This window comes from Cryptomeria japonica, chromosome 8 (assembly GCF_030272615.1).
Source record: "Cryptomeria japonica chromosome 8, Sugi_1.0, whole genome shotgun sequence".
NCBI classification, from domain to species: domain Eukaryota; kingdom Viridiplantae; phylum Streptophyta; class Pinopsida; order Cupressales; family Cupressaceae; genus Cryptomeria; species Cryptomeria japonica.
In genome coordinates, this window is record NC_081412.1 from 450,437,663 (window position 1) to 450,460,807 (window position 23,145).

The following is a 23,145-nucleotide window of genomic DNA, read 5'->3' on the forward strand; positions in this document are numbered from 1 at the left end:
GCATCACTTATACCAATGAAACAAAGCGTGGACTCATTGGAGCGCTTAAAAAAATACTCAACTTGGTGCACACTTTTGGAAAGATCATTCCATCGAGATAGCTTGTTCCGATGAGGAAGTAGGCGATTGCTTTCTATCGGCTTGCATCGACTTATCGGCAAAGCGTATAAATTGCTATATCAATGACCTATGAAACCATCGGTATAACTTGTAACGATACGGCAAAGCTTATCATATAGTATTGGGAGATTGAAAGTAATAAGAAAGTTTTATCCCTATACCCGATGACTAAAAGAAACCGAAGGCGAGTCCATCGGAAAAAAGAACCCTATCGGAGTACTGCAAAAGTAGCTAGACCAATCCCCTATGACATGGAGAATTGGAAGGCAGAGCTATCGATATTATCTATACCGATAAACAAACTCGGGAGCATAAAATACAAAAGTGCATCGGGAACTCATCGAGACATCAGGAGGAATAGAAAAAGGCTATTCCGACCCCTGATGAAGATAGAAGCACTTGCGAGGGCATCGGCATGAGTTATACCGATAAAGAAAGAATCTCGTGAGGATTCATCGGGACATCGGAAGAAGAACTTTTATGTTATGCCGAAACCCAATAGGACCGTTTAGGCAAATGATAAGTGTGAGGAGTTCCTCGGGATAAGTTATGCCGATAACATGGTGACCTTAGTCAGAATGTAGACTGGTATATTGAGGTCATCAGGGCATTAGAGGGACATGAAATAAAATATGCTGACACCCAATGAGCTAAGTAAAAGGAAACCAAAGGCGAATGCAGTGGGGAGAGTTATGTCGATGCAGTGTCAAAACAAAAGGCAAAGCTGGGACTCAAGTGATGCCCATCGGGATGAAATGAACCAGTGGAATAAAGAAAAAATTGCTATCCCGAGACCCGATAAGTAGGTCAAGATAGTTTATGTCGATCAGAAAGAAAAAGCGAGAAAATCATAACAACTGGTGCCAAACATTTGAATCATCGGGAGGAGTCTCACCGATTAGCCATTGGATGTCTTGATGAGAAGAACTGATAGAATGGTTTCCAATAAATTCATCAATTCAGTAGATCCATTGCCGCACAAAGCAGATCCATCAAGATTGCAATAATCAATTACAAGATTGGACTCCTTATGACATATATCTAGTATTGCCGAGCAAGATTTCTCATGAAGTTATTGCAGAAAGATATCATGTGCTTATTGAGATAATTTATAAGTTACTGAGCATAGAGTGAAGTAATTTGCAAAGATGGAGGGGTCGAGGTCAAAAGGGAAGTGGAAGGTTGCCGAAATATCCAGTACCATGCCAAATAAATCAAAGGGTTAGGTCAGTAGAAAGCTAAATCAGGACATGATAGACCAAATGGGATCTCCAGGAGCTAGGTCATGCAGAGCTAAGATAAATTTGCCTCTCCATGACCAGTTAGAAGATAGTGTTGGCATTCCAATTACAATAAGAGATTGTTGGCATTTCAATAAGGATATTGAGAAGGTTGTTGATGACTATGGATATAACTGATTAAGGATGTTCACTGTCTTAACATTATTATTTTGTCATTGATGTCAAGAAATTGATTTTCTGATTCAGTATGATGTTGCCATATCTTAAGCAATATGATTTGATGAGTATAAAGATGTTGGTAAAAGACACAGAAAGAATGTAATGAATAAGGGGAGGAATAAGTTATTCAATGGGCAACTATTACCAAGTTAGACAATGATGAGATCATGATGTTTAGATTGTTTTGATAGCCTACATATGCTATTATTTGTAAGGTTAATACTATACTATGTTACTGAGCAAAGAACCTAGTTGGTAAACCCTAAGGTTATCGCTATCGGTTAATGAAGGCAGAATGTCTACCGAGTAAAGTTTAGTATTCACTAAGTTGCAACCGAGTAATAATAGAATACATTAAATGTATAGAAGCATTATTTAATGAAGGAAGCTGATGAGCTGGAGTTGATTAAATGATTGGTAAGCCGTGTATGAAGTTTGTTAAGGATCTATGGCAATGAAAGATCGGCAGGAAGATCTACAGCTCAGATTGAACCGCAATAGCCTAGCACAAGTTCCAAGGAGAAAATGCAAGTTCCAAGGCGAGGTAAAACATTTTCAGATTGAAGGATACATTGAACCTGGATGAGATTGAAGATTTGGTGGCTATGATTGATCATGGGAAATGTGATCAAGGAGATTAAGCGGTTGGAAGATTGTTTATAAATAGGAAACTGTTAACAAATAATGCATGCGAGCAAGTGTATGCATAGGGATGCTACATAGTGATTACCGAGCACAGAAGCTTGAAGATCTGTTTTGATAACAGAGTATAGAGCCCAGCAGAGGGACAAGATAAGTCCTATGAATAGATTGTATTGAGCAAATAAGAATTTTCTTTAGCATTTGTAGATGTGAAGTTGCAGATAGATTTTTATTACTATTATTTTGTAAAGTGACAGAAAATCTCTTAACCGAGTGGACTTAACAGTCTTATTTGTAAAACCCTCTAGCAAGGTGACATTCTTATTGAGTGTTTGAAATCCTTTAACAAGGTCACTTCTAACAAGGTGAAGATCCTAACAAATCTGAGGGAAATCCCTTAACCGGGTCACATCTAGCAATGTGTTTGTAATCTTTAACAGGATTTTCTTTTAACCGAGCATACTCTAGAAGAGTATATTTCATAGTGGGTCCAAAATCCCACAGTGGTTTTTCCCTATTTGGGTTTCCACGTTAAATCTGGTGTTATATGTTTTGTGATCTTATCTGTTTATGGGTCTACATGCATTACTGTTTTTCTGATAAGGTTACCGAGGTTGAATCTGTTGTTTTTATTGAAGATTAAGTTTGTATGATTCACCCCCCCCTCTCATCTTGTTAGCTTGGCATCTGTACTAATCATATTAGTATCAGAACTATCGGATAGATATAGAGAGATTGGAGATGTATTCACCACGGTGCGAGGGCATGAGTTGTTCCTTTTCTATTACTTCCACAGGGATGGGCCCATGCCAATTTCAAACCCATGGAAAATTGGTCTAGGGAAACTTGTAGTACCCAATGTGTTTGTGAATATTGATTTGTTGAAGCTTTTAGTAAGACATTATGATGCAAACAAGTGATGCATTTTGTTTCCTAATGGGACTGCTCTAGTGCACTTTGTAAAGGCTACAATTCAGGAAGTTTTTGTAGTAGATTTGGAGGCAAAATTGCCTTTATCTTTTGTAGATTTGGAAGAGGAGTACAAGAAAATGGACACTACATACCAGGGCTAGAATCTCGATGTCCATAAAGAAGAGAAGGGGAGGCTAACAGAGGAAGATGGTCCTCCTTATGACATGACTATTTTCAAGAAGTATCTACATTACACATATATGGCTTGTGGTCAGGTGGGAGGAATTGAAGCTCTTGATGTGGCAAACATAAGACCACTAGTTCTAGAAGCAGGAATTCAGAGGCATGAGCCTAGGGTTTTTGACTTCGCTTCATACTTGATAGATAGATTGCATGAAGATTTCTTGAACCTGAAGGATAATCCAGACAAATATTTCAAGCACTATTCATTGTTAATGCACATTTTTTTATTTTATGGGAGACTTAGAGGGTTATGGCCGGAAGAATTGAATGAAAATACAGTGGGGAAGGATGGTAAGGAGCAACCAGTACAATTATGGGTTTCCCTTTGGGATTACAGATTTGTGAATTCTCATTACCTCAAATTTGAGGAATTCTTTGTCAAACCAATTTTCTTGCTTTTTGGTGAGCCTCAACAAGGATCATTTTCTAAGGAGATCACGAAGTTTCTTAGGCCTCACAAGATCCAAAATCCAAAGGTCAATCATAACTAGGGTGATTGGTACTCGTGCCAAAACTTCACTTTTTTCGATGCTATGGATTTGAGGGTTACCCATATGTGCTACCAAAGCCTGCACCAGATAGGATTTCCTTCTTGGAAATGGTAAGGCAGTTAAGTGTGTCTAATGCCAAACATTTTGCATGAGCACACAAGCAAGCTTTCCTCCCTGGCACACTTCACTTTTAGGATTTTAAAATTGTATCAACTAGGGCATATGAGGCCATTGACAGGAAACTAGTGGATGAATACAACTTGTTTCAGTACACATCTAGAGCATTCTATGATCTTGAGGGTTACATCCATTCAAGCAAAAAAAGACAGGAGTTCAGAGACTACTTCCATTAGAAGAATGAATTTGAAGACATGTACAAGAATAAGGAGGTGGAAGAGCTTGCAGGAGTTATGGAGACCTTGGAGAAGAAGCTAGAGGAAAGAAGGTAGAGACTAGAAAACATGGAGGGAGAACCAACCCAAAGTGATTCAGGGGAAAATGAAGTAGTCTCCAAGCTCCGTGCACCTGAGAAGGAGAAGGACTCAGAGGTAGGCGATAGACTTATTGTTACTTTGAATGCAGAAATGGATGAAAGAATGGCAGAATATGTTTCTTTTGTATCTGATGATCAATTCATTAAGTCTAAGGAATTCAAATCATTCTTGTACCACTTCAAGGGTAAGAAATTAAGGGAAGCAGTGCTAAATGTTACCTCTGAGAATGAAGCAAAAATGATGAAGAGGTTGAAGGAAGACATTGACATAGAAGTTGAGACTATGACCCCGCAAAGGGGCAGGAAATTGCTAATAGAGGCAGGAATAATTGTTTTTCCAGGATGGGACCTGGGTGCTTCATTTATTTTTTATTCTTTGTTGCATTCAGATAATAAGGATATCAAATTGAACATCCAAGGAGTGCAAGATATTTTTATTGGATCAAGATATAATCCAAATGAGGAAGAAATGTTATTGTGGGCCTTATATCCTCCTAATAAAAGGCCAAAAATCATTGTTGTAGATAAATCTTTTGGGGACATGATGACCTTGAAGGTTGGGGAAGTAGATCTTATGGTCATATCTGACATGGGTATTAATATTTCAAAGTTCAACAAGGCCCAAATGAAACATGAGATAGAAGAGAAGAATAAGTATAAGGCTTTATATGAAGAAACCCTTAAGAGGAGTGGGCACCCGGTTCCCCAAATTACAGATTCAGGAGGCCAATGGAAGAAAAAAATTGAAAATCTATCTTATGAACACAATAAGTTGAAAAAATAGATGAGAAGCATTAAGGCCGATACCGCTTGTGTGTTGCTAACTAGGAGATATGACAATATGGAGAAAACATTGAACAAATTCTGGGGTGAATATCAGAGGAACATGGATAATATGGTTTCTCACACCAGAATTTGACATAGACTTGACATGTTGTTACAGGATGCATCGACCAGAGAGAAAGTAAAAAAGAAGGTGTGGGGTCTTCTTGTTACACATGACAAAGTTACAAAGGAATTGAAGTCTGAATTTGATGAATGCCAGCAGATTGTTCAGCATGGGGTTCCTAGTCTGGTAGATGATGCAGGTGTGATCAAAGACAAAACTGTATGGATATCTGAGTGCAAGTCTATTCTTAGTGCAGCCCAAGCCATCGCTAGAGCATATGTCCTTGACATGAATGACACGGCCGATCAGTTAGAACAATTTTATGTGATCGAAAATGCAGCCAAGGATGCAATCTTCAACGCTACAACATACAAGGATCCGGGCTAATTGTGGCATATTCAAAAATGTGGACGGTGGCTAGATCGAAAGTCTTAGTGTTATGTTTTAGTTTGTGTAATGTAATTGATATCATAGTTAGTCTTTTTAATTACTGTTCAGTTAGTTGTTAAGATAATGAAAGGGTGTGTCCTTTCATTCGTGTCTTTTAGCATATGTATTTGTATTGAATCGTTTTGTATCAGAAGGGCAATTTTTAGAATATCATACTACTATAGAGACTAAAAGTTATATGTATTAGGAAATTTTATAGGAAGAAGAAGTGTCATTTTGTGTAAGCAAATTGTAATGAAGTATCTCCAAGTATAGCTTTTGTGTACTATCATTTCTCAGAGATTAATATACAAGATTCGTTGTTTCTACTTCAAATGCATTGTCTATTTTTTGTGATGATGAAACATTCTTTGTCCTCTTGATAAATTTTTTTAAAGATTTGTTGTAATGTGAATCACATTGATGTTACATTAAATGTGAGATCGAGTTCTTATTGTTTGTGTGACACATACTGAACCATTATAGTGATTTTTAATATTGTCTCCTGAGTTGATAAAGTTATTTGTTCACGAAGTATCATATATGTATTCTGAGATAGAGGCACTGGTCTGTTATTCACTCTCTGAGATTTTGATTTGATATGCATTAGGTCCTTGAGAGAAAAGCATTCTTCTAAAACCTTTTAAACTATTCTATTGCATATTTCTTGAATGTCCTGAAGGCATTTTATTTCCAAAGAACTACAAACTTCATACGCAGTTGTCTTTACATTCAGTTTTTAATTTTAGAAAGCACTTAAATAATAGTATTCAATAGTAGCAGGAAATTATTGTCATTCTTGCAAAGAACTGTCTTAGCAAAGTTTAAATCCACTATAAATAACCTCTTTCGTGCTTGAGAGGAAGAGGCACACCCACCTGGGTTTAGTGGAGCCTAAAGTGCAGAGGGATTTGGTCTTCGACCATCCCTGTTCATTGGCCAAGGCTGATTGGATTACTTGAGGATTTTGCAAAGTCTTTTGGTTTTCCAATCTATGGTTTTGGGCACCAATAGATTGGTGACTCTACTGGGGAGTTGTCATATATAAGTTCTCAGAATCTTTGGTAGTTTTTTTTAGACTCTACTGGAGGAAAGATCCCAAAAGAGTAGTCGAGTAGTTATATTTTCCTCTTAGCAAGTGGTGACTCTACTTTTCAATTCATGAATGATAATTGGTATTTTAAAAAAATAAGAGAGACCCCTAGACATTTATCAATAAAATTGATGCAAGGGAGGAAGTCTCTGCATAAAGAGAAAGAGGATCTTGTGCAACTGAGTCCCAAGAAGAGGAACAAAGGGAAGAAAGAAAACATGGCGTTTGAAGGATACAAAAAATCTCCTAGCGGAGAGGAAGAAAACCCTTTCTACAAAATAAATACAAAGGATAATGGACATGGTCATGGTGAGATCATGAATGCTGATGAACAAGAGGAAAAACAGTGGGATGATCTTATTCTTAAAATGGTTGATATGAGTGTCGATGATGCTAAGATGGGGAGGGCACTTAAAAGGCAGCTAGATTGGGCGTTACAGAAACTAGGAATAGAGAGAAATAATATTTCAAGCCCCAAAACAAATAAAGTAGGAGAAGAGAAATGTGAACCAAACAGACAAGTACTTCCAAAATATAGTCCCCCTCATATGAGGAGAATGGACCAGCCTTTTGTAACCTATGACAACTCATTGATGAATGAGAATAGAAGATGGAGGGATGTGCATAGGGATCAAAGTGAAGAGAGGTCGGAGGATGAAAGAAGGAATGGAGATAGGGGAGATGATGGGACGTGGAATAACACAAGTAGGGGTAATCATGTAGGGAATAATGGGTTTGGGAGCAATCAAAATAATAGACATAATAGAGGTAACAATGACAGTTATGGAAATGCCAATGGTGGAAGTAGGAACAATAATAATGGCAATAATAGTGGTGGTAGAAATAATGGGAACAATAGAAATTATGACAACAATGGTGGATTTAATAGAGGAGTTATGAACAATCAAAACAACCATCATGTTGGCAGACAGCCCTTAATCATCGAAAGATATAAATAGTTGGATTTCACTGGCATTGTTGGTTATCCAAATCAAATCACAAATGATTTAAGGTTAGCAATCCCAAAATTCTCAAGAAACGGAGTTGAAGCAGTAGAATAACATGTGGTTAATGCAAAAAATATCATCGAAGAATTTGAAATTCCTCATGAAGATGTATTCATGAAACTGTTTGTCCAATCTCTAACTGAGAATGCAGGAGAATGGTATAGAAGCCTTCCTGGTAGATGTATTTGTAGCTGACAGGAATTTGTAACGCTATTCTTAGAGGAATTTGGAGACCACAATGATCCTTCATTTGCATCTCATGAATTAACAAGTATAAGAAAAAAACAAAATGAATCAGTTGCTGAATTTAATAAAAGATTTAATAAAGTATTAAATAGAATACCTAGAGATATTAGACCTGTTGATTCATTTTTGATTAACTTCTATTTGAGTGCCTTTGACAACAAAACTCATTATGAGATTTTGTCTCATAGACCTAACACTTTACAACAAGCATTCAAAACAGCTGCTACTATTGCAAATAATAGGAAGGTTGTTGGGAAGGTTGCTAAGAGAGATGATCCAAAGTTGTACAGCTCCAAGAATCCCAAGAAAGATGACCTTACTCAGATCATGGACATGCTTAAGGACATGAAAAGTAAGCAAAATCCTAATGAAAGGCCACCATGAAGGAACAACAAGAAAATGAATTACAATACACCAAGGTTGCATGACATGCCATACAACACAAATTGGAAAGATGGAAAGACAGTAAAACCTAATATGAACAAAGAGACTCCTGATCCAATAAAGAAGGTCACAAATTTTGTAGAGGAGTATCCATGGTGTGATGTATGTAATTTGCCTCATGTTGCAGAACAATGTATGATTTCCCAGGGTTTAATAGAAGAAGAGAATGAAAATGAGGATTATGAACCAACTGTGAATGCCCTATCATCTGAGCCGTATTGGGGGAGAAATGATGACTTATTTGAAGAAGAAGAATATTCTGATGTACATCGAAAAAGAGAGAATTTGCAATATAGCATACAATAGGTTTTTTTCCAATGAAGACGAAGATATCCCTGCTTTGAGAAAACTGTTTCAAGAAGAAGCAGTGCCTTCTTTGAGAAACCTGACTTAAGAAGAAAAGAAAGCTTTCACTATCGTAGTTGTAGAACAAGTGAAAAGCAATTGTCAGCCGAGGAGTAGGAATGTAAACAATGAGCAGGGCAAGCCAGCGGGTATCTTTGCCAAAGTCATAAAATCTGATGGGACAAAAAATACCGTAGGAAAGAGTAAGGATGTTGGTGCCAAAAAAAGGGATGGAGCTAGAAAAGACTAAGCCAATTGAAATGCCAAATCTTGTCAAGCCAGTGGAGAAAAAACAAATTAGTAAGCCTTCTTCAAACTATGCAACTTTTATGTCTCAAGCGTTATCTCAGGTAAAAATTTATATGCCCTTGCTTGAAGTAATGAAATTTCTAGAATATAAAGATGAGACTTTGAAGATCATATCAAACACTGGGGATCTAAATAAAAATATTGCTAAGTTAAAAGAGGATCCTCCAGTAATTTACTTAGGCACATCTATGACGAAAAATCTCACACAAGTTGATCCATTCTATTTGACATTGTTAATTAACAATAAAATGGTCAAGAATTGTATGATAGATTTAGGGGTAGCGGTTAACATCATACCTAAAGATGTCATGAGAGAGTCAGGGATGCATGTTGACACACCTTATGGTAAGTTCTATGCCATGGACAATAGGTTTGTACCGGTGGTGGGTATTATGAAAGACATAGAGTTCAGGTTTCCAGCTTGCTCGAATATCACATATAAGACAAACATTACAGTGGTTCAAGTTCCTGCAAACTACAGAATGTTGTTTTCTAGGCAATGGTCAAATCTAGTGGGTGGTCACATTTATCTTGATCTATCCTATGCTACTATTCCACTAGAAGGGACAACGGTGAGAATATATAGAGAGACGAGATCTTCATATCTCATAGAAGAAGTTGATCCTGATGAAGCAACTCATTTTTGCCATTCTGATATGGACAACTTTCAATTTCTAAACCTTTAGAGATCAATGAAGTTACACAAATAGTTAAACAAAATGAAAACTTAATTTCGAAATTATACTTTGATGGTGCCTGCAGTAACGAAGGAAATGGAGTAGGAGTTGTACTTGTTTCACCCAATAAAAAAAATTCAAATACTCTTTCTTGTTAACCTTTGAATGTACTAACAATGTTGCTAAATATGAGGCCCTTCTACTAGGACTTAAATTAGCAAGTAAACATGGCATTAAGTTACTAACAGTTTATGGTGATTCAGAATTAGTTGTTTCACAGGTTAGAGGTAAATTCGTTGCAAAAATTGAAAAATTAAGAAATCACAGGAACGAAGTATGGGATTGCATTGAACTATTTGATGCTTTCTCCATCAATTGGACTGAAAAGATCAAATAATATTTGGACAGATTTCATGGCGAACTTGGCTATCAAGCATAACGACATCCCTTTGGATGATATTACCCAAGTAGAAATCAAGACCAGACCGCTAGTGCCTGATAATGTGAAAAGTTGGCAAGTTTTTGAGGATGACGGGGATTTGCTAAAATTCTTATTTTGTGAGGATCAATATGAGCACCAGTGGATTGATTGGAATGGACTTGTGGAGGATAAGGATGGCAAGGAGAATATACTTGGGCAAGAGGTATTGCAGCTAAAAACAAATAAAATTCCAAAAGGATTGATAGAGCTTGAAAGAATGTTTGATGATAGAGATGTAATGAATTTCAGACCTAATTCAGGAGGATATGAGGATGTTGAAAAAATAAATTTGGGAAGTGAAAGCAATCCAAAAGAAGCATATATTGGAAAAAAACTCACACCAAAAATCAGAACTGAATTGATTAATCTGCTGAGAAAGTATAGGCATGTTTTCGCTTGGTCATACGATGACCTTAAAGCATACAGGGAAGATTTGTTCTAGCATGAGGTACCTTTGGAGCCTAATGCAAAACCTTTCAGATAGAAGGAAAGGCCTATAAACCCTACCTTGGCTCCTAAGATGAAGGAGGAACTGATGAAAATGAGGAATGTTGGTATTATTGAGCCCATAAGGCACTCAACATGGGTATCAATCTGGTCCCAGTCAAAAAGAAGAACGGTGACATCAAATTGTGAGGATTTTGAAAATTTAAACATTTCATCCTTGAAAGATAATTATGCTTTGCCCAACATGGAAGCTTTGTTGTTGAAGATCACAGGGAATGAACTGTTATCTATGATGGATGGCTTCTCAAGATATAATCAAGTCAAGGTTAGGGAAGCAGAAAAATTCAAAAGTGCTTTCACTACACCTTGGGGTACCTATGTTTATGCTAGGATGCCTTTTGGTTAACAAATGGAGGAGCTACATTCCAGAGAGCTATGGATGTCTCCTTTGAGGGCATGATTGACTGCATCTTAGTAGTATATCAAGATGATATGACTGCTTACTCTAAAAAGGCATAAAATCATTGTAATGATTTGGAAAAAAAATTTATTAGAGCACTAGAGTATGGCATATCTTTGAATCCTAAAAAATGTCATTTTGGAGTTACTGAGGGAAAGTAGTTAGGCCATATTGTATCCAAAGATAGAGTTAGAATTGATCCAGAAAGGATTGCTGCTATTGATAAGATTCAAATTCCAAAAATTGTTAAAGCAATCCAATCTTTCTTTGGTCAAATAAATTTTGTGAGAAGGTTTGTTTCAAATTTTCTGAAATCATAAAACCTATTGCTAAAATGTTGAAAAAGGGTGCTGAAATAAAATGGACTAATGAAGCTCTTGAAGCTTTTGTAAATATCAAAAGAGCCATCCAGGAAGCCCTTGTTTTGAAATCACCTTATTTCTCGAAACCCTTTCAAGTATTTTCATTTGCCTCATTCCATACTATTGTTGTTGTTATGTTACAAAAGAATGATGAGGGTCACGAATAGTCAATGGCATTTTTTAGCAAAACATTGCAAGCATCTGAATTGAATTATGATGTAAATGAAAAACAAGCTTATGCTCTAGTGAAATCTGTGAAATCTTATAGACCATATCTAGTTGGTGCCACCGTTATTGCTTATGTACCAAATGTTGTTGTTAAAGACATTTTCAAACAATTAGAAACTACTAGAAGGAGATGCAGATGGATAAACTAGATCCAAGAATTCAATATTGATTTACAAATCACAAAGTTGGTAAGAGGTCAAGGTTTAGCAAAACTGATGGTAGAATCCAATCTTGAAGCAGCCCAAGTAAATCAAATGGAGTTGGAAGATGCACAAATGAGCATTGAAAGATTCCCCTGGTATACAAATATTGTTCACTTCTTGAAATACATGAAATTTCCAGATAGTTTAAATGATAGTCAAAGAAGAACTTTAAAGCTTCAAACATCTAGGTATGTATTACTTAATGGGGATCTATACTGGAAAAATAGAGATGGTATTCTTCTATTGTGTCTAGATGAGTGTCAAGCATCTACTATTTTAAAAGTTTTACATGAAGGTTTTTGTGGTGGTTACTTTTAAGCTAAAACCACTGCTCACAAAATTCTTAATGCTGGTTATTACTGGCCTCAAGTTTTCAAGGATTGTCATACTTATGTCAGAAAATGTGAGGCTTGTCAAAAGTTTTCAGGGAAACTCAAATATAATGGAGGCATTCCTCTCAAGCCTATGCATACAGAAGAACCATTCTAGATGTGGGGTATTGACTTCATAGGAGAAATAGAAAACAAATCTAGTGGTGGGCATAAATGGATTTTGGTTGCTACTAACTATTTTACTAAATGGGTTGAGGCTATTCCTACAAGACAGGTTACAAGCAAAGTGGTGATAAAATCTCTCTTAGAGAATATTCTGACCAGATTTGGAGTACCTCGGAAGATTGTAGTAGACAGTGGAATGTGTTTCAGATCCAAGGAGTTCTCTGATTTCTATGAAAATTATGGTATCACTCTATCTTACTCATCACCTTACCATTGCCAAGGGAATGGACAAGCAGAATCAAGCAACAAGATCTTGTTGAAGATTATCAAAAGGATTTTGGGTGATAATAAAAAGGCTTGGGACTCAAAATTGGTCTTAGCATTATGGGCTGATAGAGTGACAATCAAGAAGTCCATAGGATTGGCCCCATATGAGCTTGTATATGGCAAGGAAGCAAGATTTCCCTTAAATAATTTGCTTCTAGTTTATAAATTTGTTACAGAAGAATGTTTGGAAGAAGTAAACTTCATGGGGGACAGATTGATGGCTTTAGCTGAGCTGGATAAATGTAGAAGAGAAGCTCATGAAAGAAACTTACAGAGACAACAAATGGTGAAAGCTCTACATGATAGAAAAGCATGTGAAAAATCATTTAAAGATGGGGAATGGGGGTTAAAATGGAATGACAAAGATTAGGATAAAGGGAAGCATGGCAAGTTTGATGCACTCTGGCTAGGACGTTTTATCATTTCAGAAAAAGGTGGAGAAAATTCCTATTACTTGCAAGATACTGATGGTCAAATGCAGGAGTTCCCGGTTCATGCTAAGAATCTTAAGCATTTTTTCTCTTGATGAACAGGAAGTATCTTTGTATCATAATAATTTAAATTTCTTTTTGTTTTCTACTTTCAATTTTCATATTGGTCTACTTTCTAGAGATAACTAGGATCTTGCCATGTCCTTAAAGAGAACATACATCCCCAGAAAGAGCCACTGTTAGCACATATTTTTACAAAATATTTTATGCTATATAGATGCCTTTTTCTTTTATCATATGAGCATTTATTACTGGTTTGCATGTGTGGGAAGCTTATTAGCACAAGTAAAGTTCTCTCAGGATCAACTATTTCAGGAATGTCAAGGTATCACTTGGGCACACTAAGGACATGCACTGAGTATAGACTACACAAGGAATCCATTATGAAGCATTTGTCAATAAAGGAGTCATTATGGTGTGATCAAGGATTATCTTCTACTATGTTTCAGACCCTGTGGGAAAAGTTGGGATTATCAATTTACAGGATGGATGGCTCATTTATGCTAAATTGCAAAATTTCACTTATCGGGATAAGTAGTCTCGATGAAACCACATTGGCAAGCCAAAGGAGGATTATCGACATCACTTACACCAATGAAACAGAGCGTGGACTCATTGAAGTGCTTAAAAAAACACTCAACTCGGTGCACACTTTTGGAAAGATCATTCCATCGAGATAGCTTGTTCTGATGAGGAAGTAGGCGGTTGCTTTCTATTGGCTTGCATCGGCTTATTAGAAAAGCGTATAAATTGCTATACCAATGACCTATGAAACCATCAGTATAACTTGTAACGATACGTCAAAGCTTATCATATAGTATCGGGAGATCGTAAGTAATAAGAAAGTTTAATCATGATACCTGATGACTAAAGGAAACTGAAGGCGAGTCCAGAGGAAAAAAGAACCATATCGCAGTAGTGCAAAAGTAGCTTGACTGATCCCCGATGACATGGAGAATTGGAAGGTGGAGCTATCGGTATTATCTATACCGATAAACAAACTCGAGAGCATAAAACACAAAAGTGTATCGAGAACTCATGGGGACTTTGGGAGGAATAGAAAAAGGCTATTCTGACCCCCGATGAAGATAGAAGCACTTGCGGGGGCATCGGCGTGAGTCATACCGATAATGAAGGCATCTCATGAGGATTCATCGAGACATCGGAAGAAGAACTTTTATGTTATGCCAAAACTAGATAGGAATGTTTAGGCAAATGGTAAGTGTGAGGAGTTCCTTGGGATAAGTTATGCCAATAACGTGGTGGCCTTAGTCAGAATGCGGACTGGTATATTGAGGTCATCGGGGCATCAGAGGGACATGAAATTAAATATGCCGACACTCGATGAGTTAAGTAAAAGGAAACCAAAGGCGAATGCAGTGGGGAGAGTTATGCCGATGGAGTGTTAAAACAAAAGGCAAAGCTAAGACTCAAGTGATGCCCATCAGGATGAAATGAACCATCAAAATAAAGACAAAATTGCTATCCCGAGACCCAATAAGTAGGTCGGGATAGTTTATGCTGATTAGAAAGCAAAAGCAATAAAATCATAACAACCAGTGCCAAACATTTGAATCATTGGGAGGAGTCTCACCGATTAGCCATTGGACATCTTGATGAGAAGAAATGACAAAATGGTTTCCATTAAATGCATCAATTGAGTAGATCCATAGCTGCACGAAGTAGATCCATCAAGATTGCAATAATCAATTACAAGATTGGACTCCTTAGGACATATATCCAGTATTGCCGAGCAGCATTTCTCATGAAGTTATTGCAGAAAGATATCAAGTGCTTATTAAGAGAATTTATGAGTTACTGAGCATAGAGTGAAGTAATTTGTAGAGATGGAGGGGTTGAGCTCAAAAGGGAACAGAAAGGTTGCTGAAATATCCAGTACCACGGCAAAGAAATCAAAGGGTGAGGTCAGTAGAAAGCTAAATCAAGACATGATAGACCAAATGGGATCTCCAGGAGCTAGGTCACGCAGAGCTAAGACAAATTTTCTTATTCCCGACTGGTTAGAGGATAGATACAGAGAGATTGGAGATGTATTCACCACAGTACGAGGGCACGAGTTGTTCCTTTTCCATTACTTCCACGGGGATGAGGCCATGCCAATTTCAAACCCATGGAAAATTGGTATAGGTAAACTTGTAGTACCCAATGTGTTTGTGAATATTGATTTGTTGAAGCTTTTAGTAAGACATTATGATACAATCAAGCGATGCATTATTTTGCCTAATGGGACTACTCTAGTGCACTTTGCAAAGGCTACAATTCAGGAAGTTTTTGCAGTAGATTTGGAGGCGGAATTTCCTTTATCTTTTGTAGATTTGGAAGAGGAGTATAGGAAGATGGACACTACATACTAGGGTTGGAACCTTGTTGTCCATAAAGCAGAGAAGGGGATGCTAACAGAGGAATTTGGTCCTCCTTATGACATGACTATTTTCAAGAAGTATCTGCAATACACATATATGGCTTGTGGTCAGGTGGGAGGAGTTGAAGGTCCTGATGTGGCAAACATAGGACCACTGGTTCTAGCAGCAGAAATTCAGAGGCATGAGCCTAGGGTTTTTAACTTCACTTCATACTTGGTAGACAGATTTCATGAAGGTTTCTTGAACCTGAAGGATAATCCAAACAAATAATTCAAGCACTATTCACTGTAAATGCACATTATTTTATTTTATGGGAGACTTAGAGGGTTATGGCTGGAAGAATTGAATGTAAATATAGTGGGGAAGGATGGTAAGGAGCAACCAATACAATTATGGGTTTCCCTTTGGGATTACAGATTTGTGAATTCTCATTACCTCAAATATGAGGAATTCTTTGTCAAACCAATTTTGTTTCTTTTTGGTGAGCTTCAACAAGGATCATTTTCCAGATTAGGTCAAGAAGTTTCTTGGGCCTCACAAACACCAAAATCCAAAGGTCAATCACAACTAGGGTGATTGGTACTCATGCCAAAACTTTACTTTTTTTGATGCTATGGATTTGAGGGATACCCATATGTGCTACCAAATCCTGCACCAGATAGGATTGCCTTCTTGGAAATGGTAAGGCAGTTCAGTGTGCCTTATGCCAAAAATTTTGGAGGAGCACACAAGCAATCTTTCCTCCCTGGCATACTTCGCTTTCAGGATTTTAAAATTGTATCAACCAGGGCATATGAGGCCATTGATAGGAAGCTGGTGGATGAATACAACTTGTTTCAGCATGCATCTAGAGCACACTATGATCCTGAGGGTTGCTTCCATTCAAGAAGGAAAAGATAGGAGTTGGGAGACTACTTCCATCGGGAGGATGAATTTGAAGACATGTGCAAGAATAAAGAGGTGGAAGAGCTTGCAGGATTTATGGAGACCTTGGAGAAGAAGCTAGAGGAAAGAAGGCAGAGACTAGAAAACATAGAGGGAGAATCAGCGCAAAGTGATTCATGGGAAAATGAAGTAGTCTCCAACCTCTGTGCACCTGAGAAGGAGAAGGACTCGGAGGTAGACGATAGACTTATTGTTGCTTTGAATGCAGAAATGGATGAAAGAATGGTAGAACATGTTTCTTTTGTATCTGATGATCAATTCAATAAGTGTAAGGAATTCAAATCATTCCTGTACCACTTCAAGGGTAAGAAATTAAGGGAAGCAGTGCCAAACGTTACCCCTGAGAGTGAAGCATAAATGATGAAGAGGTTGAAGGAAGACATTGACACAGAAGTTGAGACTATGACCCCGCAAAGGGGCAGGCAATTGCTAGTAGAGGCAGGAATAATTATGTTTCCAAGATGGGACCTGAGTGCTTCATTTATTTTTGATTCTTTGTTGCATTAAAATAATAAGGATATGAAATTGAACATCCAAGGAGTGCAAGATATTTTTATTGGATCAAGATATGATCCAAATGAGGAAGAAATGTTATTGTGGGCCTTATATCCTCCTAATAAATAGCCAAAAATCATTGATGTAGATAAAGCTTTTGGCCACATGATGACCTTGAAGGTTGGAGAAGTGGATCGTATGGTCACAGCTGACATGGGTATTAATATTTAAAAGTTCAACAAGGCCCAAATGAAACATGAGATAGCATAGAAGAATAAGTATAAGGCTTTATAAGAAGAAACCCTTAAGAGGAGTGGGCACCCGGTTCCCCAAATTATAGATTCAGGAGGCCAATGGAAGAAAAAAATTGAAAAGCTATCTTATGAACACAATAAGTTGAAAAAATAGATGAGAAGCGTTAGGGTCGATACCACTTGTGTGTTGCTAAGTAGGAGATATGACAATATGGAGAAAACATTGAACAAATTCGAGGGTGAATATCAGAGGAAGATGGATAATATGGTTTCACACACTGGAATTCGAGATAGACTTGACATGTTGTTATAGGATGCATCGATCAGAGAGAAAGTAAAAAAGAAGGTGCAGGGTCTACTTGTTACACATGATGAAGTTACAAAGGAATTGAAGTTTGAATTTGATGAATGCCAGCAGATTGTTCAGCATTGGGTTCCCAATCTGGTAGATGATCCAGGTGTGATCAAAGACATAACTGTATGGATCTCTAAGTGCAAGTCTATGCTTAGTGCAGCCCAAGACATCGCTAGAGCAGATGTCCTTGATATGAATGACATGGTCGGTCAGTTGGAAAAAATTTATGTGATCAAAAATGCAGCCAAGGATGCAATCTTCAACGCTACAACATATAAGGATCCGGGCTACTTGCAGCATATTAAATAATGTGGACGGTGGCTCGATCGAAAGTTTTAGTGTTATGTTTTAGTTTGTGTAATGTAATTGATATCATAGTTAATCTTTTTAAATACTGTTCAGTTAGTTGTTAAGATAATGAAAGGGTGTGTCTTTTCATTCGTATCTTTCAGCATATGTATTTGTATTGAGTCATTTTGTATCAGAAGGGAAGTTTTTGGAATATCATATTGTTGTAGGGACTGAAAGTTATATGTATTAGGAAATTTTATAGGAAGAAGAAGTGTCATTTTGTGTAAGCAAATTGTAATGAAGTATCTCCAAGTATAGCTTTTGTCTACTATCATTATCAAAGATTAATATACAAGATTCGTTGTTTCTACTTCAAATGCATTGTCTATTTTCTGTGTTGATGAAACATTCTTTGTCCTCTTGATAAATCTATTTAAAGATTTGCTATAATGCAAATCACATTGTTGTTACATTAAATGTGAGATTGAGTTCTTATTGTTTATGTGACACATACTGAACCATTATAGTGATTTTTAATATTCTCTCCTAAGTTGATAAAGTTATTTGTCCACGAAGTATCATATATGTATTTTGAGATAGAGGCACTAGTCTGTTATTCATTCTCTGTGATTCTGATTTGATATGCATTAGGTCCTTGAGAGAAAATAATTCTTCTAAAACCTTTTGAACTATTCTATTGCATATTTCTTGAATGTCCTGAAGGCATTTTATTTCCAAAGAACTACAAACTTCATACGCAGTTGTCATTACATTCAGTTTTCAATTTCAGAAAGCACTTAAATAAAAGTATTCAACAGTAGCAAGAAATTATTGCCATTCTTGCAAAGAACTATCTTAGCAAAGTTTCAATCCACTATAAATAACCTCTTTTGTGTTTGAGAGGAAGAAGCACACCCACCTGGGTTTAGTGGAGCCTAAAGTGCAGAGGGATTTGGTCTTTGACCATCCCTGTTCGTTGGCCAAGGCTGATTGGATTACTTGAGGATTTGGCAAATTCTTTTGGTTTTCTAGTCTGTGGGTTTGGGCACCAACAGGCAATATGGAGGAATTGATTATGTGTTGCATTCATGTTTGTCATTGATGTCAACACTAGCTTGTTTGGTTGTCTACCAGGTTCTGGTAGAGTGGTTGGTTTGTGATATTGATCAGGATATTTGTCTCTAGTGTATTCAGATTGGTGGAATTGGTTTGGTTCGGTCAATCATATGGTTCAGATGCATGTCACAATCAATTGGTTCAGGATTTGGTGATCTGACAAGTATATTTTGTTCTAGTAAGCCTTTTGGTTACCGGTAAGTGTTTTACCGACAGAGCTTTGTTGAAGATCTTTTGATGGAATTGATAAGTTGTGTTGGTGCATCTTCTAGAAGGTTATCAGGATGCATGTTGTTATCTTGTTCATGTTCCAATTGATCGGTGGTGTTATATTTGACTTATGGTGACCTAATTTAGGTCTAGTGTTATTTTGCTTAGGTTATGACCTAGTTTGTGTAACGTGTTGATGGATTCTCCTGATGCGTTACCGGTTGGATATATTTACTGGCTAATGTTGTTTCAATCTTAGGCTGACTTGGGTTATCATTGGTTTTTGGGTTTTGTAGCGTCGTAAATTGTACGCACTTGCTAGGGTGGTACAATTTCACACCTAGTTTAGCACCCGCCTTGGCGCATTTTGCATTTTGCATTGCATTTCCCCTTTAGTACTTAATTAATCAAATTAATTAGGTCTAAGGTTCTATTTTATCATCTCCCACATCATAAAGTTGGGCCCCTTTCATTAAAGTGTGCCCTTTTCATTTTATTCCTCCTATACATGATTTAATCAAAAACCCTAATTGGGTCCTATTTTGAACTTGGGGGCTTGATTTCGGGGGTCAAAACATCTCGAAATCACCTGTAACTTCGGGATTCACTCTAAAATCATCATATCCGATGGCCCTAAAAATTTGGTGAAAAGTTGTCGGGACCATGGCGCCCGGCGTGCACATGGTCCCGGACATTTTTCCCGAAATTTTAGGAGCGCGATCCAATCATAAAATAAAGCTTAACCCCAAGAAATTGGCGGGATATTCAATCTCTAGGTCGGCCAAAAGTCGAAATTAAGACCTAGGGTTTCATACATAAGAGCTCTCTTTCTTCATTTGAGAGGATCCGATTTTTGGCTTTGGAGGACCTTCTATGCAGCGAAATAGCAAATCTTTGAAGACTTCAATAACATTCAACATCCATCCATCAAGCATTCATCAATTTCATTCATTTAGGGCCTGGGAGACATTGAAGAACAATAGGAGATTACCGACTGAAGATTGGCTTGTACTCCTCCCTTAAGGGTTGGGTATGATTTCATGTTGTTTTCATGTCTTTGCATAAGCTTCAATATATCCTTTATTCATGCTTTAGATCACTTTGCATCTTGATTTACAGCATTTACATTATCATTTACAAGCAATTAGGGTTTACTTTCTAGGTTGCTCTAGTTTGCTTTCTTGCATTTAAGGACCTGGTACACACACTAGGTCTGCACACACAATACATTTTACAATACAACTTGGCTATTCGTGGAGGTGGAAATCACCGAAGCGGGGGTTTGACTAAGGCAAAACCCTATATAGCCGCCCAAAACACCTTTTCAGATATAAGTGCAGACTTCGGGATTCAGACGACGCCGCAAGTTGCAGATCCGAAAGAAGCAGACGGAGACGGGACCACACACCAAGTTTCGGAGCAGAAGACCAGGATAGGGGCGTGGGGTGCCCTGGTCCTGCCAGGACAGGGGCGCTAGGCGCCCTGGTCCCTAGGACAGGGGCGCTGGGCGCCTTGGTCCTCCTGACAGACAACATTTTCGACAGTTTTCCAGAGTGCAAAACAGCAGTTTCCGGAGCAGTTTCAGGGGCAGAATTAGGACAGTGGTGCCCGCGCCCCCGTCCTGAACATTTTCACTCATATTTTGACTCCGGGTATACATTTACATTCTTGTCTTGTCCTTGTGTTTATAGCTTTCCATTGTTTAAGTTCAATTCTGCAATCTTGTCATTAGTTCATACTTGCATTTTGGGGTTAGGAATTGAACTTGCATCATTCTATCTTTCAATTACAACAAAGAATAGAAATCCTAATAGGTAGCCCGTGGCTCTCTCTTCCACAAAAAGAAGTAGCCAATTGTGTGATACCTCTAGGCTCTTTCGTATTCCACAAGTGTGTGGTTGAAAGTGAGATTAGGGCATGTTTGCTTAGTGTCACTTTTTCTCCTACACATTTTGGTGAACCCGACGTGAACCTATCATTGCTTCCTCTTGCATTGCATTTGTTAGATCTAGATCTAGATTTAGTGTGTTTTCATTTCATTTTCATTAAAAAGAGAAAGAAAAAAAAAAAAAAGTGTGTTTCTTTGCATTGTGTGTTTAAATTTTATGCAATTCAAAATGTCAGATTTTTATTTGTAAGATGTTCATATTTGTGATGATTATAAGTTAGATGAAGCTTTAGATGAGTTTTTGAAACCTAAAGATACCAAACCTTCATTTTACCAAAAACTCATAAACATTGTTACTATGCCATTTCATTGTGATGAGAAAGATAAGTCGAATGATTCCTCTCAAGGGTACATTCCTATCAACTCTTCCACTAAATCTAGTAACATGGTTGTTTTCAATGATCCCCTCTATGAAGAGATATCTCCTTTTGAATCAAAAGATAAACCTTTTTATGATCATGCTTTGTTGGATGATGCCCTTGATGACTTTGTGGCTCCTAAAAAACGCTCCCTTCATGAGGATCCTTTTGTGCAAGAAGATGACATTATCCCTACATTTCCTAGTGATGGCCTTTCCTTTTCCAACAAAATTCCCACTAGAGATGATGAATTAATGGTAAATGCTTACCCTTCTCCTAAAGTTGGTCTTACCCATAAGCATCCCTTAGAGAAAGAAGATGAAATAATAAGCAATTTCCTTAATTCTCTCTCCCCTATTGAACATATTTTGAGGAAAGAGGATGAGTTTAACACATCTATTGATTCTCTCCCTCTTAAAGATGACGAATTAATAAACAATGTTATCTCCTCTCCTAAAATTGACAATACTTCAAACATTCCTTTCAACAACCTCACTATTTGGGATGAACCATTAGAAGAAGGTATAGATTATTCTCTACCCCTAGCCAAAGGGGATGAAATCAAGATTGGAAACTCCCTTGATAGTTTCTCCCCTTCCTTGAATCTCAATTATTCTCCCTCTAAAAATAAAGCATTTCCCTCTCCTCAACTTGGTTCTACTAATAAGGATACCCTAGTTCAAAGCAAGATGGTTGGCATCTCTTTCAAAGATCTCCCTCTCAAAAGTGAGACTTTAGAGAGTAATGTTGATCCTTCTCCTAGAGAGTTTATTCCCCATGTAGATCCTTTGATGATAGAGGATGATATGACCTTTCCTAGTATTACTTTTCCTACTAGAACATCAATGCCTACCCCTTGTCTCTCTCCTAAAATTGATTTGATCCATGATAAGATTTTAGTGCAAGAGAAGACTATCAATAATTCTTCCAACACTTTTGTTCATTCCTCTAAACCATCCTCAATCAATTTGATACATGTGAATGAGACACCTAACAAACCTCTCTTCACTATCCAAGGTGCTTGTCCTTCTCAAAATTCTCAACCTTTAAATAAGCCTATCTTAGTGGTTCAAGGCGGTTATGCTAATGATTCTTTTTGCACTCCTAAGAAACCTATTATTACTATGCAAGGAGGTTATTCTACTAAGAGCCCTTGTGAGTATGCTAAGCAAATGACTAGAGAGAGTTATCATGCGGTTGCCCATACTTATAATACTAGAAACAATAGGCAACCTAATCCTCCTCCAGTTATCCCAACTTCACTTCCTCCTTCCCAACCAATTCTTCCGCAAGCTCCACGGATTTCACAAGTTCTTGGTAAGGAATATGATCTCATAAAACAACTTAAAACTACCCCTGCTAAGATATCCCTTTGGGATTTGATCCAAACTTCTTCCGCTCATCATGGAATGTTACAAGATGCCTTGAAAGATTTGAATGTTCCTCCACCTAATACATCTAGTAATATAGTGTCTTTGGTTAACTCTGTGAT

At 37.4% G+C, this 23,145-nt stretch overlaps 1 protein-coding gene across 1 annotated transcript; it reads left to right on the forward strand.

Moving 5' to 3' along the window:
* Positions 1–6,990: 6,990 nt before the first annotated feature.
* Positions 6,991–7,731, forward strand: LOC131052785 (uncharacterized). Its single transcript, XM_057987413.2, has one exon. The coding sequence runs from the start codon at positions 6,991–6,993 to the stop codon at positions 7,729–7,731; it is 741 nt and encodes a 246-aa protein (XP_057843396.2).
* The last annotated feature ends 15,414 nt before the right edge of the window (positions 7,732–23,145 follow it).

Excerpts from the sequence above, each read along its gene's own strand:
- LOC131052785 (XM_057987413.2), top strand. The coding sequence starts at position 6,991 with ATGGCGTTTGAAGGATACAAAAAATCTCCTAGCGGAGAGGAAGAAAAC.